The following is a 17,500-nucleotide window of genomic DNA, read 5'->3' as shown; positions in this document are numbered from 1 at the left end:
ATGTTATTCCGCTGACTGTGACTAATCGTACAGGTTTCCTACATGTTATTCCACTGACTGTGACTAATCGTACAGGTTTCCTACATCCCATCTCATTCAGTCTGGTTACGAGTCTCTATGAAGACGACCTGCTGGCCGAGTCCAAACGGGTACGATCAGTTACACCTTCCAATGCATAGGCTACCCACCCACACAGTACTGAAGGAGGCTGGCGGTGTCCCGGGAGTATCAGACAAAGATAGATGGAGTGATCCATCATACACCTGTCTGCCACACAGATACACCTCACAAATCAGATCTCTAGATCAGAGACCGCTCGACAATCTACTGCTCTCTCTCTCTCTCTCTCTCTCTCTCTCTCTCTCTCTCCCTCTCTCCCTCCCTCTCTCTCCCTCTCTCCCTCCCTCTCTCTCCCTCTCCTCTCTCACTCTCCTCTCTCCCTCTCTCTCCCTCTCCTCTCTCACTCTCCTCCCTCTCCTCTCTCACTCTCCTCCCTCTCCCCTCTCTCTCTCTCTCTCCCTCTCTCCCTCCCTCTCTCTCCCTCTCCTCCCTCTCCTCTCTCACTCTCCTCCCTCTCCTCTCTCCCTCTCTCTCCCTCTCCTCCCTCTCCTCCCTCTCCTCTCTCACTCTCCTCCCTCTCCTCTCCCCCTCTCCCTCTCCCTCTCCTCCCTCTCCTCCCTCCCTCCCACACGTCACCCCAGAGACAAATGAAAAAGGATTCTAAACATTTCCTTCTACTTCCCCTCTTTTACCTTCTATCCCCTCATCTCTCTCTCTAGCTTCCCCTCTATATCTCCCTCCCTCTCCTCCCTCTCCTCCCTCTCCTCTCTCACTCTCCTCCCTCTCCTCTCTCCCTCTCTCTCCCTCTCCCTCTCCTCCCTCCCTCCCACACGTCACCCCAGAGACAAATGAAAAAGGATTCTAAACATTTCCTTCTACTTCCCCTCTTTTACCCTCTATCCCCTCATCTCTCTCTCTAGCTTCCCCTCTATATCTCCCTCCCTCCCTCCCTCCCTCCCTCCCTCCCTCCCTCCCTCCCTCCCTCCCTCCCTCCTGTGGTTCTGAATAAAACATGGAGGCTGTGCTCTGAGCCAGAAGGACCATGGAGAGAGGAGTGCCATCAGACACAGCGCAGTAGGAAACTGAGCTCAGCTTGAGCCAGACAGGAACCATCACGGAGGCATGAGGACCCCAGGCTGACAGGTTAGGACGGCTATGTGCCTGTGTGTAAACCAGGGTTCTGCCTGGGGCGTTTACTGCTGTGTTTATAGGGAAGGGGATAGCTTGTCGGCTGCAGGGGATGTCAGAGACTCAGTTGCTTTGGGATTCATGGACACACTTGTAAAATCATCAGAGGTACTTTCAGGACAAATAGAACCGGTTTCTCCAGGACTCAGAGAGGAGATTAAAGGTCCAATGCACCCATTTAAATCTCAATATCATTTCTGGGTGACAATTAAGTACTTTACTGTGATTGTTTAAAAAAAAATAACAGAAATAGCTTTTTAGCAAAGAGCAATTTCTCAAACAAGGATTCTGCTAGAACTGTCTGGGAGTGGTCTGAGTGGGGGGGGGACTGAAAACTAGCTGTTATTGGCAGAGAGGTTTAGAACTCTCTTTCTTATTGGTCTATTCAATAATGAATCGCATAGTGATGTCACCAGGCAGACCAAAACTCCATCCCACCAAAACAGGCTGTAAATTACAGGTTGTTTTTTCAAACAACTTTTACACTTAAAAGGACATGATCATCCTTTTCACTATTTCACAGTATTATTCCAACCTCCTAGTGTGCAAATATATACAACACAGGAAAATGTTTATGTTTTACAACTACACTGGGCCTTTAAGTTACAAATCTAAGCACTTTGAACTCAACACCCCCAAAAAACGCAGAGTAGGTGTTCCTCATACCTGGTACGCCTGGTGGAGTCTGGAGAAACTTCCCGTTGAAATGTTGAATCACCACAGCACACTTCTCTGTTGACTCCATCCTGAGAGGAGGGGGGGGGGGCAGAGAGAGAGACAGAGAGAGAGAGACAGAGAGAGAGAGAGAGAGAGAGAGAGAGAGGGACAGAGAGAGAGAGAGAGAGAGAGAGAGAGAGGGACAGAGAGAGAGAGAGAGGGACAGAGAGAGATCATGATGAGTAAACAAAAAGATAATTACTTGACACATTGGAAAGAATTAACAAAAAAACAGAGCGAACTAGAATGCTATTTGGCCCTAAACAGAGAGTACACAGTGGCAGAATACCTGACCACTGTGACTGACCCAAACTTAAGGAAAGCTTTGACTATGTACAGACTCAGTGAGCATAGCCTTGCTATTGAGAAAGACCGCCGTAGGCAGACCTGGCTCTCAAGAGAAGACAGGCTATGTGCTCACTGCCCACAAAATGAGGTGGAAACTGAGCTGCACTTCCTAACCTCCTGCCAAATGTATGACCATATTAGAGACACATATTTCCCTCAGGTTACACAGGTTACACATCTACTGGGTGAAATTCCACAGTGTGCCTCACAGCAGTAAGATTTGTGACCTGTTGCCACAAGAAAAGGGCAACCAGTGAAGAACAAACACCATTATAAATACAACCCATATTTATGTTTATTTATTTTCCCTTTTTGTACATTAACTATTTTCACATTGTTACAACACTGTATATATATAATATGACATTTGTAACACTATATATAGACATAATATGACATGAAATATCTTTATTATTTCAGAACTTATGTGACTATAATATTTACTGTTCACTTTTTATTGTTTATTTCACTTTTGTTTATCCATTTCACTTGCTTTGACAACGTAAACATATGTTTCCCATGCCAATAAGGCCACTTGAATTGAGAGAGAGAGAGAGAGAGAGAGAGAGAGAGAGAGAGAGAGAGAGAGAGAGAGAGAGAGAGAGAGAGAGAGAGAGAGAGAGAGAGAGAGAGAGAGAGAGAGAGTTTCAGTCAGGTCAAATACACTAACAGGCCTTTCCTGTGGGTTGCTTAAGGAGGAAGAGAGGAAGAGAAGAGGAGGGAGACTGGATGTTGTTTCCTTTGTCCATTGAAAGGCTCCATTCTCTACTCTCTGCTCTACTCTGCTCTACTCTCTGCTCTGCTCTCTACTCTCTGCTCTACTCTCTGCTCTACTCTCTGCTCTACTCTCTTCTCTGCTCTGCTCTACTCTCTGTTCTGCTCTCTGCTCTCTGTTCTACTCTCTGCTCTACTCTCTGCTCTACGATGCAGCTCCTTTGTGAGGCCCCGTTCATCTCTGTTCACCCAATCATGTCTGAAGGACTAATTATCAGCTGAGCTTGGCACAGGGAGTCAGAGGGTGATCCCAGAGAAGTCTTTCTCTAGTCATTCTGTCAGGGAGTCAGAGGGTGATCCCAGAGAAGTCTTTCTCTAGTCATTCTGTCAGGGAGTCAGAGGGTGATCCCAGAGAAGTCTTTCTCTAGTCATTCTGTCAGGGAGTCAGAGGGTGATCCCAGAGAAGTCTTTCTCTAGTCATTCTGTCAGGGAGTCAGAGGGTGATCCCAGAGAAGTCTTTCTCTAGTCATTCTCTTCAGCCACTGACCCTGAATACAGAGAGGTCAGACCAGGAAAAGACAGGGCTGAATAAAAAGGCTTGGCTGGATTTCTAATCGCTGGCACATTCCAGAGGCAGTGGTGTAAAAAGTACTACTTATGTATTCTTTGGGGAGGTATCTATACTTTACTTTGTTATTTATATTTTTCTGAAAAACTTTTATTTTACTCCACTACATTCCTAAAGAAAATAACTACTTTTTACCTCCATACTCATATACATCTGTTCCCCTGGCTATCAGTAAATTTTTTTAAAATGGTGCCGTTTGCTTAATATAAGGTATTGTAAATTATTTATACCAGTTACTTTTACATTTGATACTTAAGATTAAGAATATTGTATTTTACTGGGTCACTTTCACTTTTACTTGAGTCATTTTCTATTAAGGTATCTTTACTTTTACTCAAATATAACAATTGAGTACTTTTTCCACCCCTGTCCAGAGGAAACTGAGAAGGACTCTCCCATTAGGGGAGACTCAGGTGGGACTAAGGTCCCAGGAACAAGGTGAGGAGACTCTAAATTCACTCCGGGGGCCTGATACAGAGCCCAGATGAGAACGCATAAAATTACAATTTGACAAAACATTTTAAATTGATGCCAATGGGATTTGTGGAAATTCAAGTTCAGCATATTTCAAATCAGAACACCACCCAGTGTGTGTTTCAGCGTATATATGTGTGTGTGTGTGTGTGTGTTTCAGCGTATATATGTGTGTGTGTGTGTGTGTGTGTTTCAGCGTATATATGGGTGTGTGTGTGTGTTTCGTGTGTGTGTGTGTTTGTATATATGTGTGTGTGTGTGTGTGTGTGTGTTTCAGCGTATATATGTGTGTGTGTGTGTGTGTGTGTGTGTGTGTGTGTGTGTGTGTGTGTGTGTGTGTGTGTGTGTGTGTGTGTGTGTGTGTGTGTGTATGTTTCAGCGTACATGTGTGTGTGTGTGTGTGTGTGTGTGTGTGTGTGTGTGTGTGTGTGTGTGTGTGTGTGCGTGCGTGCGTGTGTACCTGGCGAAGCCGACTCCTCTGCTGACCCCGTTGGCGTCCCGTAGGACCCGTGTGGAGATGACGTGACCGAACGGTGTCAGCTGGTTCTCCAGCTCCTGCTCATCCATGGATACAGGCAGGTTGGAGACGTACAGGTTAGTAGGATCCTGTTCCTGTTGCTGTGGGGGGGGGGGGGGGGGAGAGAGGGGAGGAGAGAGAGGGGAGGAAAGAGGGAGAGGAGGGGGGAGAGAGAGAGAGAGAGAAAGGGGGGGAGGTAAGAGAGAGAGAGAGAGGGAGACAGAGAGGGAGAGGGGAGGAGAGAGAGGGGAGGAGAGAGGAGAGAGAGGGGGGTAAGAGAGAGAGCGGGGGAGAGAGAAGAGGGGAGGAGAGAGAGAGGGGAGAGAGGGAAAGAGAGAGAGGGGGAGGTAAGAGAGAGAGAGGGAGAGAGAGGGAGGGAGGGAAAGAGGGGGAGAGAGAGAGAGAGGGGAGGAGAGAGGGAGAGAGGGAGAGAGAGAGGGGGAGGTAAGAGAGAGAGAGGGGGAGAGAGAGAAGAGGGTTACATTGACACTCACACAAGAATAGTTTGGCTGGACACACAGTCCCCCTGTGTGTGTGTGTGTGTGTGTGTGTGTGTGTGTGTGTGTGTGTGTGTGTGTGTGTGTGTGTGTGTGTGTGTGTGTGTGTGTGTGTGTGTGTGTGTGTGTGTGTGTGTGTGACAGAACACAGGAATAGTTTGGCTGGACACACAGTCCCCCTCTCTCCTCTCATATTCCACCCAGTGTGGACCTTGACTCCTGTTGACATCACATCACAGAGCTCAATGTCATTTACAGATGTTGTCATGGCTACATCACCTCCTTAGATCAGCTCTGGACAAAACATTAGGAACACCTGCTCCTTCCATGACATAGACTGACCAGGGGAATCATCTCTGGGCTAGTCTCCAGAACTTACACTGAGTCTACTAAACATTAGGAACACCTGCTCCTTCCATGACATAGACTGACCAGAGGAACCATCTCTGGGCTAGTCTCCAGAACTTACACTGACTGGACAAAACATTAGGAACACCTGCTCCTTCCATGACATAGACTGACCAGGGGAATCATCTCTGGGCTAGTCTCCAGAACTTACACTGAGTCTACTAAACATTAGGAACACCTGCTCCTTCCATGACATAGACTGACCAGAGGAACCATCTCTGGGCTAGTCTCCAGAACTTACACTGACTGGACAAAACATTAGGAACACCTGCTCCTTCCATGACATAGACTGACCAGGGGAATCATCTCTGGGCTAGTATCCAGAACTTACACTGAGTGGACAAAACATTAGGAACACCTGCTCTTTCCATGACATGGACTGACCAGGAGAATCCAGGTGAAAGCCATGATCCCTCGTTGATTTCCCTTAAATCCACTTCAGTCAGTGTAGATGAAGGGGAGGAGACAAGTTAAATGATATGTTTTAAGCCTTGAGACAATTGAGACAAGGATTGTTTATTTGTGCCAATCAGAAGGGTGAACGGGGCAAGAAACAAGATGTAAGTGCTTCTGAACAGGGTATTGTAGTAGGTGCCAGGCGCACCGGTTTGTGTCAAGAACTGCAACGCTGCTGGGTTTTTCACGCTCAACAGTTTCCTGTGTGGATCAAGAATGGTCCACCACTCAAAGGACATCCAGCCAACTCGACACAACTTTGGGACGCAGTGGAGTCAACATGGGCCAGCATCCCTGCGAAACACTTTCGACACCTTGTAGAGTCCAAGCCCGGACAAATTGAGGCGGTTCTGAGGGAAAAAGTGTGTGCAACTCAATATTAGGATGGTGTTAATAGGCCTAGAGTATCATAAATAACCAACTCAATATTAGGATGGTGTTAATAGGCCTAGAGTATCATAAATAACCATATCAGAAGACGTAGGCTGCGTCCCAAATGACACTCTATCCCACAGGTGTCAAACTCATTCCACGGGGGGCCGAGTGTCTGCGGGTTTTCGCTCCTCCCTTGTACCTGATTGATGAATTAACATCACTAATTAGTTAGGAACTCCCCACACCTGGTTGTCTAGGGCTTTATTGAAAGGAAAAACCAAAAACCTGCAGACACTAGGCCCTCCGTGGAATGAGTTTGACACCCCTGTCTATCCCATATATACAGTCTTAGAAAAACAGGTTCCAAAACAGTTCCTCAGCCATACCAATAGGAGGACCCTTTTTGATTCCAGGTAGAATCCTTTTTGGTTCAAGGTAGAACCCTTTTTGGTTCCAGGTAGAATCCTTTTAGGTTCCAGGTAGAATCCTTTTAGGTTCCAGGTAGAATCTTTTTAGGTTCCAGGTAGAATCCTTTTAGGTTCCAGGTAGAATCCTTTTTGGTTCCAGGTAGAACCCTTTTGGATTCCATATAGAACCCTCTGTGGAACGGGTTCTACTTGGAACCCAAAAGGGTTCTACCTGGAACCTAAAAAGGTTATTCAAAAGGTTATCTTATGAGGACAGCCGAAGAACCCTTTGAGGTTCTAGATACAGATGCCATCTTAATTTGACCCAGTTTCTCACAGCAGAAAAAGTATCCTGCAGCAACAGGAAATTTGAATTATTATATGGATTATAATGAATGCAATTTTTTTTTGTAGGGGTTGATACATTTTCCATGAGGGCAAATCAAGTCTGACATTTTAAAGTGGAAAGTACAAACTTCAGAAGCCTTTTTTTAAAACCTTGAATTCACTACAAAATGTCCTGCAACAACAGGATGATCAAATTAAGATAAGGTATTCATAGCACCTTTTAGTCTCAGAGTGGGTGGCTTTATTTTGCCCCGGGCTCATAGGGGGTGTGGTCAGAAGCAGTCTATTATGACATCATCTCCACAAGCCATAGAAAGATGGTTGCATTTTCAGTTTCAATCCAGCAGAAAATACCAAATTAAAATTACAACAAATCATGTATACTGAACAAAAATATAAACTTAACATGCAACAATTTCAAAAGATTTTTTTTACTGATTTTCAGTTCATATAAGGAAATCAGTCTATTGAAATCATTTCATTAGGTTCTAATTTATGGAATTCACATGACTGGGAATAGAGATGTATATCAGTTGGTCACAGAAACCTTTAAATAATAATAATAATTGGGACGTGGATCAGGGAACCAGTCAGTATCTGGTGTGACCACCATTTGCCTCATGCAGCACGACACATCTCCTTCACATAGAGTTGATCAGGCTGTTGATTGTGGCCTGTGGAATGTTGTCCCACTCCTCTTCAATGGCTGTGTGAAGTTGCTGAATATTGGCTCGGGACCTCAAACACGCTGTCGTACACGTCGATCCAGAGCATCCCAAACATGCTCAAATCAAATCAAATTGTATTTGTCACATGTGCCGCATACATGTTACAGTGTAATGCTTACTTACGAGCCACTAACCAACAATGCAGTTAAAAAAATAAGGATCGCCCCCTTTTTTCAATTTTCTCCTAAAATGACAAACCTAAATCTAACTGCCTGTAGCTCAGGCCCTGAAGCAACGATATGCATATTCTTGGTACCATTTGAAAGGAAACACTTTGAAGTTTGTGGAAATGTGAAAGGAATGTAGTAGAATATAACACATTAGATCTGGTAAAAGATAATACAAAGGGAAAAAAAAGCGTTTTTTTCAATGCAAGAGAAAGGCCATAATGTATTATTCCAGCCCAGGTGCAATTTAGATAGTGGCCACTAGATGGCAGCAGTGTATGTGAAACGTTTTAGACTGATCCAATGAACCATTGCATTTCTGTTCAAAATGTAGTATGAAGACTGCCCAAATGTGCCTAATTTGTTTATTAATGACTTTTCATGTTCAAAACTGTGCACTCTCCTCAAACAATAGCATTGTATTCTTTCACTGTAATAGCTACTGTAAATTGGACAGTGCAGTTAGATAAACAAGAATTTAAGCTTTCTGCCAATATCAGATGTGTCTATGTCCTGGGAAATGTTCTTGTTACTTACAACCTCATGCTAATCGCATTAGCCTACGTTAGCTCAACCGTCCCGTGGAAGGGACACCAATCCTGAAGACGTTTTAACAAAACTATCAGCAAGGCAGGTCCTACAGGCCCTAGTTTTGTCGCACCTTGACTACTGTTCAGTCGTGTGGTCAGGTGCCACAAAGACGAACTTAGGAAAGTTGCAATTGGCTCAGAACAGGGCAGCACGGCTGGCCCTTGGATATACACAGAGAGCTAATATTAATTATATGCATGTCAATCTCTCCTGGCTGAAAGTGGAGGAGAGATTGACTTCATTACTTTTATTTATGAGAGATATTGACATGTTGAATGCACCGAGCTGTCTGTCTAAACTACTGGCACACAGCTCAGACACCCATGCATACCCCACAAGACATGCCACCAGAGGTCTGTTTAAACTACTGGCACACAGCTCGGACACCCATACATACCCCACAAGACATGCCACCAGAGGTCTGTTTAAACTACTGGCACACAACTCAGACACCCATACATACCCCACAAGACATGCCACCAGAGGTCTCATCACAGTCCCCAAGTCCAGAACAGACTATGGGAGGCGCACAGTACTACATAGAGCCATGACTGCATGGAACTCTATTCCACAGTACTACATAGAGCCATGACTGCATGGAACTCTATTCCACAGTACTACATAGAGCCATGACTGCATGGAACTCTATTCCACAGTACTACATAGAGCCATGACTGCATGGAACTCTATTCCACAGTACTACATAGAGCCATGACTACATGGAACTCTATTCCACAGTACTACATAGAGCCATGACTGCATGGAACTCTATTCCACAGTACTACATAGAGCCATGACTGCATGGAACTCTATTCTACAGTACTACATAGAGCCATGACTACATGGAACTCTATTCTACAGTACTACATAGAGCCATGACTACATGGAACTCTATTCTACAGTACTACATAGAGCCATGACTACATGGAACTCTATTCTACAGTACTACATAGAGCCATGACTACATGGAACTCTATTCTACAGTACTACATAGAGCCATGACTACATGGAACTCTATTCCACAGTACTACATAGAGCCATGACTGCATGGAACTCTATTCCACAGTACTACATAGAGCCATGACTACATGGAACTCTATTCCACAGTACTACATAGAGCCATGACTGCATGGAACTCTATTCCACAGTACTACATAGAGCCATGACTGCATGGAACTCTATTCCACAGTACTACATAGAGCCATGACTACATGGAACTCTATTCCACAGTACTACATAGAGCCATGACTACATGGAACTCTATTCCACAGTACTACATAGAGCCATGACTACATGGAACTCTATTCCACAGTACTACATAGAGCCATGACTGCATGGAACTCTATTCCACAGTACTACATAGAGCCATGACTACATGGAACTCTATTCCACAGTACTACATAGAGCCATGACTACATGGAACTCTATTCCACAGTACTACATAGAGCCATGACTACATGGAACTCTATTCCACAGTACTACATAGAGCCATGACTGCATGGAACTCTATTCTACAGTACTACATAGAGCCATGACTACATGGAACTCTATTCTACAGTACTACATAGAGCCATGACTACATGGAACTCTATTCCACAGTACGACATAGAGCCATGACTGCATGGAACTCTATTCTACAGTACTACATAGAGCCATGACTGCATGGAACTCTATTCCACAGTACTACATAGAGCCATGACTGCATGGAACTCTATTCCACAGTACTACATAGAGCCATGACTACATGGAACTCTATTCCACATCAGGTAACTGATATAAGTAGTACAATCAGATTTTAAAAAATATATAAAAAAACACCATATGGAACAGCGGGGATTGTGAGGCAACACACACACACACACACACACACACACACACACACACACACACACACACACACACACACACACACACACACACACACACACACACACACACACACACACACACACACACACACGGATTTAGTACTGTAGATATGTGGTAGTGGTGGAGTAGGGGTCTGAGGGCACACAGTGTGTTGTGAATGTATTGTAATGTTTTAAAATTGCATAAACTGCCTTAATTCTGCTGGACCCCAGGAAGAGTAGCTGCTGCCTTGGCAGGAACTAATGGGGATCCATAATAAAAAATAAATACAAACTAGACCCCAGAACACAACAACAAACCCTCACTATAGTCAGTATGTCAGGCCATGTGGGACTAAACCCCACAACAACAAACCCTCACTATAGTCAGTATGTCAGGCCATGTGGGACTAAACCCCACAACAACAAACCCTCACTATAGTCAGTATGTCAGGCCATGGGGGACTAAACCCCACAACAACAAACCCTCACTATAATCAGTATGTCAGGCCATGGGGGACTAAACCCCACAACAACAAACCCTCACTATAGTCAGTATGTCAGGCCATGTGGGACTAAACCCCACAACAACAAACCCTCACTATAGTCAGTATGTCAGGCCATGTGGGACTAAACCCCACAACAACAAACCCTCACTATAGTCAGTATGTCAGGCCATGGGGGACTAAACCCCACAACAACAAACCCTCACTATAATCAGTATGTCAGGCCATGGGGGACTAAACCCCACAACAACAAACCCTCACTATAATCAGTATGTCAGGCCATGTGGGACTAAACCCCACAACAACAACAAACCCTCACTATAGTCAGTATGTCAGGCCATGTGGGACTAAACCTCACAACAACAAACCCTCACTATAGTCAGTATGTCAGGCCATGGGGGACTAAACCTCACAACAACAAACCCTCACTATAGTCAGTATGTCAGGCCATGGGGGACTAAACCTCACAACAACAAACCCTCACTATAGTCAGTAACACTGACAGATATACTTGCGTTCTCATCAGCAGGCAGGACAGCCTGCTGTGCAGCAGGTTAGGTGGAGCTACATGAATACAAAACGAGTCCATACTACTGACTGGCGCTTTGTCTCCTAGGCTGTCCTAAACGGCACCCGGCTCCCTATCAAGTGTACTAGGTTTGAACAGAGCCTTATGGGCCCCCTTGTTCAAAGTAGTGCACTTAAATAGGGAATAGGGTGCCGCTTGGGAGCCAGCCGTGACGTCTCTCCCGACCAGCTAGCAGCCACGTCGTTTTAGACGAACAGACGTTAAACTAGTGTGTCAGCGCTGAGATCTCTGAACGGACGTTAAACTAGTGTGTCAGCGCTGAGATCTCTGAACAGACGTTAAACTAGTGTGTCAGCGCTGAGATCTCTGAACAGACGTTAAACTAGTGTGTCAGCGCTGAGATCTCTGAACAGACGTTAAACTAGTGTGTCAGCGCTGAGATCTCTGAACGGACGTTAAACTAGTGTGTCAGCGCTGAGATCTCTGAACAGACGTTAAACTAGTGTGTCAGCGCTGAGATCTCTGAACAGACGTTAAACTAGTGTGTCAGCGCTGAGATCTCTGAACAGACGTTAAACTAGTGTGTCAGCGCTGAGATCTCTGAACAGACGTTAAACTAGTGTGTCAGCGCTGAGATCTCTGAACAGACGTTAAACTAGTGTGTCAGCGCTGAGATCTCTGAACGGACGTTAAACTAGTGTGTCAGCGCTGAGATCTCTGAACAGACGTTAAACTAGTGTGTCAGCGCTGAGATCTCTGAACAGACGTTAAACTAGTGTGTCAGCGCTGAGATCTCTGAACGGACGTTAAACTAGTGTGTCAGCGCTGAGATCTCTGAACAGACGTTAAACTAGTGTGTCAGCGCTGAGATCTCTGAACAGACGTTAAACTAGTGTGTCAGCGCTGAGATCTCTGAACAGACGTTAAACTAGTGTGTCAGCGCTGAGATCTCTGAACAGACGTTAAAGTAGTGGGTCAGCGCTGAGATCTCTGAACAGACGTTAAACTAGTGGGTCAGCGCTGAGATCTCTGCTCGAGGCCATCAGCCTGGCTCTCATGTTGACACAGCGTCTTCACTCATATCCCGGGGGGGGGGGGGGATTCCCCCCCCCCCCCACACACACACACACACACACACACACACATACACACACACATACAGTCATGTTGACACAGCATCTTCATGTCCCAGGGGATACAGGCACCGGGAAGCTAGTTGGTAATGAATGCTGTGAGTGATGCTGTAGAAAGAGGCGTCCCATCCCTCCATGAGATATCAGGCTAACGCTAGCTAGCTAACACACACGCACACACACACTCTTCCATGAGATATCAGGCTAACGCTAGCTAGCTAACACACACACACACACACACTCTTCCATGAGATATCAGGCTAACGCTAGCTAAAACACACAGCCCTCCTTTAGATATCAGGCTAACGCAAGCTAATACACACACCCCTCCTTGAGATATTAGGCTAACGCTAGCTAACACATGCACAATGCTCCATGAGATATCAGGCTAAGGCTAGCTAACACACACACACACCCCTCCTTTAGATATCAGGCTAACGCTAGCTAACACACACACCCCTCCTTTAGATAGCAGGCTAACGCTAGCTAACACATGCACAATGCTCCATGAGATATCAGGCTAAGGCTAGCTAACACACACACACACCCCTCCTTTAGATATCAGGCTAACGCTAGCTAACACACACACCCCTCCTTTAGATAGCAGGCTAACGCTAGCTAACACACACACCCCTCCTTTAGATATCAGGCTAACGCTAGCTAACACACACACACCCCTCCTTTAGATATCAGGCTAACGCTAGCTAACACACACACACACATCCCTCCTTTAGACATTAGGCTAACGCTAGCTAACACACACACACACACCTCCTTTAGATATCAGGCTAACGCTAGCTAATATACACACCCCTCCTTTAGATATCAGGCTAACGCTAGCTAACACACACACCCCTCCTTTAGATATCAGGCTAACGCTAGCTAATATACACACCCCTCCTTTAGATATCAGGCTAACGCTAACTAACACACACACACGCACAAACACACACACCGCTCCATGGAATATCAGGCTAACGCTAGCTAATATACACACCCCTCCTTTAGATATCAGGCTAACGCTAACTAACACACACACACGCACAAACACACACACCGCTCCATGGAATATCAGGCTAACGCTAGCTGAATGCTAATGCTAGATAAAGTTCACCAGGCTCTCCAGGGCCTTTCAGCTGAATGGGATCTCGTCAGCAGGCCAGCGAGGCAGAATACAAGGGCTGCGTTCTAAATGGAACCCAATTACAAAGTGAGGGAGGGAGAGAGAGAGTAAGGGAGAGAAAGACGGAAAGTGAGGGAGGGGAGAGAGAGAAAGACAGAAAGTGAGGGAGGGGGAGAGAGAGAAAGACAGAAAGTGAGGGAGGGGGAGAGAGAAAAAGGGAGAGAAAGACAGAAAGTGAGGGAGGGGGAGAGAGAGAAAGACAGAAAGTGAGGGAGGGAGAGAGAGAGAAAGACAGAAGGTGAGGGAGGGGGAGAGAGAAAAAGGGAGAGAAATACAGAAAGTGAGGGAGGGGGAGAGAGAAAGAGGGGGTAAGAGTGTCCCTCCAACCCAGGCTTTAATAACTATCTGAGATTAGTCACAAAGCCCTAAACACACACACACACACACAACTTCACATCGCTTAGAAACACACACACACTTCTCATTCCAACTGTCTCATTCCAACTGTCTCTCCGTATAATTCTTGTGAGTGTCTGGGTGTTTCATTACATAAACGCAATAACCAGAAAGCTGCTGGATTATCAAGGAAGAAGCTGAGATATGAGAATCAAAATGAATAAAGAAAGTTCCATCAAAAACTTTTTAAATGTTCCAGTCTTTCTTGCTAATGGCATCTCCTCAGACCATACTGAAAGACAGGAAGCAGATCCTACTGAAAGACATGAAGCAGACCATACTGAAAGACATGAAGCAGACCATACTGAAAGACATGAAGCAGGCCATACTGAAAGACATGAAGCAGACCATACTGAAAGACATGAAGCAGACCATACTGAAAGACATGAAGCAGACCATACTGAAAGACATGAAGCAGACCATACTGAAAGACATGAAGCAGACCATACTGAAAGACATGAAGCAGACCATACTGAAAGACATGAAGCAGACCATACTGAAAGACATAAAGCAGACCATACTGAAAGATATGAAGCAGATCCTACTGAAAAACATGAAGCAGACCATACTGAAAGACATGAAGCAGACCATACTGAAAGACATGAAGCAGACCATACTGAAAGACATGAAGCAGACCATACTGAAAGACATGAAGCAGACCATACTGAAAGACATGAAGCAGACCATACTGAAAGACATGAAGCAGATCCTACTGAAAGACAGGAAGCAGATCCTACTGAAAGACATGAAGCAGACCATACTGAAAGACATGAAGCAGACCATACTGAAAGATATGAAGCAGATCCTACTGAAAAACATGAAGCAGACCATACTGAAAGACATGAAGCAGACCATACTGAAAGACATGAAGCAGACCATACTGAAAGACATGAAGCAGATCCTACTGAAAGACATGAAGCAGACCATACTGAAAGACATGAAGCAGACCATACTGAAAGATATGTAGCAGACCATACTGAAAGATATGAAGCAGATCCTACTGAAAGACATGAAGCAGATCCTACTGAAAGATATGAAGCAGATCATACTGAAAGACATGAAGCAGACCATACTGAAAGACATGAAGCAGACCATACTGAAAGACATGAAGCAGACCATACTGAAAGACATGAAGCAGACCATACTGAAAGACATGAAGCAGATCCTACTGAAAGACATGAAGCAGATCCTACTGAAAGACATGAAGCAGACCATACTGAAAGACATGAAGCAGACCATACTGAAAGATATGAAGCAGATCCTACTGAAAAACATGAAGCAGACCATACTGAAAGACATGAAGCAGACCATACTGAAAGACATGAAGCAGACCATACTGAAAGACATGAAGCAGATCCTACTGAAAGACATGAAGCAGACCATACTGAAAGACATGAAGCAGACCATACTGAAAGATATGTAGCAGACCATACTGAAAGATATGAAGCAGATCCTACTGAAAGACATGAAGCAGATCCTACTGAAAGATATGAAGCAGATCATACTGAAAGACATAAAGCAGACCATACTGAAAGATATGAAGCAGATCCTACTGAAAGACATGAAGCAGACCATACTGAAAGACATGAAGCAGACCATACTGAAAGATATGAAGCAATTCACACTGAAAGATATGAAGCAGACCATACTGAAAGACATGAAGCAGACCATACTGAAAGATATGAAGCAGATCATACTGAATGATCTAAATACTGAAAGATATGAAGCAGATCATACTGAAAGGTATGAAACAGACCATACTGAAAGATATGAAACAGACCATACTGAAAGACATAAATCAGACCATACTGAAAGATATGAAGCAGATCCTACTGAAAGACATGAAGCAGACCATACTGAAAGACATGAAGCAGATCATACTGAAAGACATGAAGCAGACCATACTGAAAGATATGAAGCAGACCATACTGAAAGATATGAAGCAGATCCTACTGAAAGACATGAAGCAGATCCTACTGAAAGATATGAAGCAGATCATACTGAAAGACATAAAGCAGACCATACTGAAAGATATGAAGCAGATCCTACTGAAAAACATGAAGCAGATCCTACTGAAAGATATGAAGCAGATCATACTGAAAGACATAAATCAGACCATACTGAAAGATATGAAGCAGATCCTACTGAAAGACATGAAGCAGACCATACTGAAAGACATGAAGCAGACCATACTGAAAGACATGAAGCAGACCATACTGAAAGATATGAAGCAGACCATACTGAAAGATATGAAACAGACCATACTGAAAGATATGAAGCAGATCATAATGAAAGACATGAAGCAGACCATACTGAAAAACCTGAAGCAGACCATACTGAAAGATATGAAGCAGATCATAATGAAAGACATGAAGCAGACCATACTGAAAAACCTGAAGCAGACCATACTGAAAGACACGAAGCAGATCATACTGAAAGATCAAAATACTGAAAGATATGAAGCAGATCATACTGAAAGGTATGAAACAGACCATACTGAAAGATATGAAGCAGACCATACTGAAAGGTATGAAGCAGACCATACTGAAAGATATGAAACAGACCATACTGAAAGACATGAAGCAGATCCTACTGAAAGACATGAAGCAGACCATACTGAAAGACATGAAGCAGACCACACTGAAAGACATGAAGCAGACCATACTGAAAGATATGAAGCAGATCCTACTGAAAGATATGAAGCAGATCATACTGAAAGACATGAAGCAGATCATACTGAAAGACATAAAGCAGACCATACTGAAAGATATGAAGCAGATCCTACTGAAAGACATGAAGCAGATCATACTGAAAGACATGAAGCAGACCATACTGAAAGACATGAAGTAGACCATACTGAAAGACATGAAGCAGACCATACTGAAAGACATGAAGCAGACCATACTGAAAGACATGAAGCAGACCATACTGAAAGACATGAAGTAGACCATACTGAAAGACATGAAACAGACCATACTGAAAGATATGAAGCAGATCATAATGAAAGACATGAAGCAGACCATACTGAAAAACCTGAAGCAGACCATACTGAAAGATATGAAGCAGATCATAATGAAAGACATGAAGCAGACCATACTGAAAAACCTGAAGCAGACCATACTGAAAGACACGAAGCAGATCATACTGAAAGATCAAAATACTGAAAGATATGAAGCAGATCATACTGAAAGGTATGAAACAGACCATACTGAAAGATATGAAGCAGACCATACTGAAAGGTATGAAGCAGACCATACTGAAAGATATGAAACAGACCATACTG

General features: G+C 44.3%; 1 protein-coding gene and 1 pseudogene across 3 annotated transcripts in view; both read right to left on the bottom strand.

The window, feature by feature from the left end:
• Positions 1 to 17,500, bottom strand: part of LOC139572861 (RNA-binding motif, single-stranded-interacting protein 3-like) — a 336,861-nt gene that overhangs the window by 175,906 nt on the left and 143,455 nt on the right. For all 3 annotated transcript variants that reach the window (XM_071395677.1, XM_071395676.1, XM_071395678.1), the window contains exons 5-6: positions 4,590 to 4,747; positions 1,915 to 1,994 (exon numbers count right to left, since the gene is read on the bottom strand). In XM_071395677.1, the coding sequence (XP_071251778.1) occupies positions 1,915 to 1,994; positions 4,590 to 4,747 (238 nt within the window). The remainder of the gene's footprint in view (positions 1 to 1,914; positions 1,995 to 4,589; positions 4,748 to 17,500) is intronic.
• On the bottom strand, positions 14,471 to 15,816 carry LOC139572233 (dynein heavy chain-like; annotated as a pseudogene).

Source organism: Salvelinus alpinus, chromosome 4 (assembly GCF_045679555.1).
Source record: "Salvelinus alpinus chromosome 4, SLU_Salpinus.1, whole genome shotgun sequence".
In the NCBI taxonomy this organism is placed as follows: Eukaryota; Metazoa; Chordata; class Actinopteri; order Salmoniformes; family Salmonidae; genus Salvelinus; species Salvelinus alpinus.
Note: the sequence above shows the minus strand (reverse complement) of the source record. Positions and strands in the feature narration are given on the sequence as shown.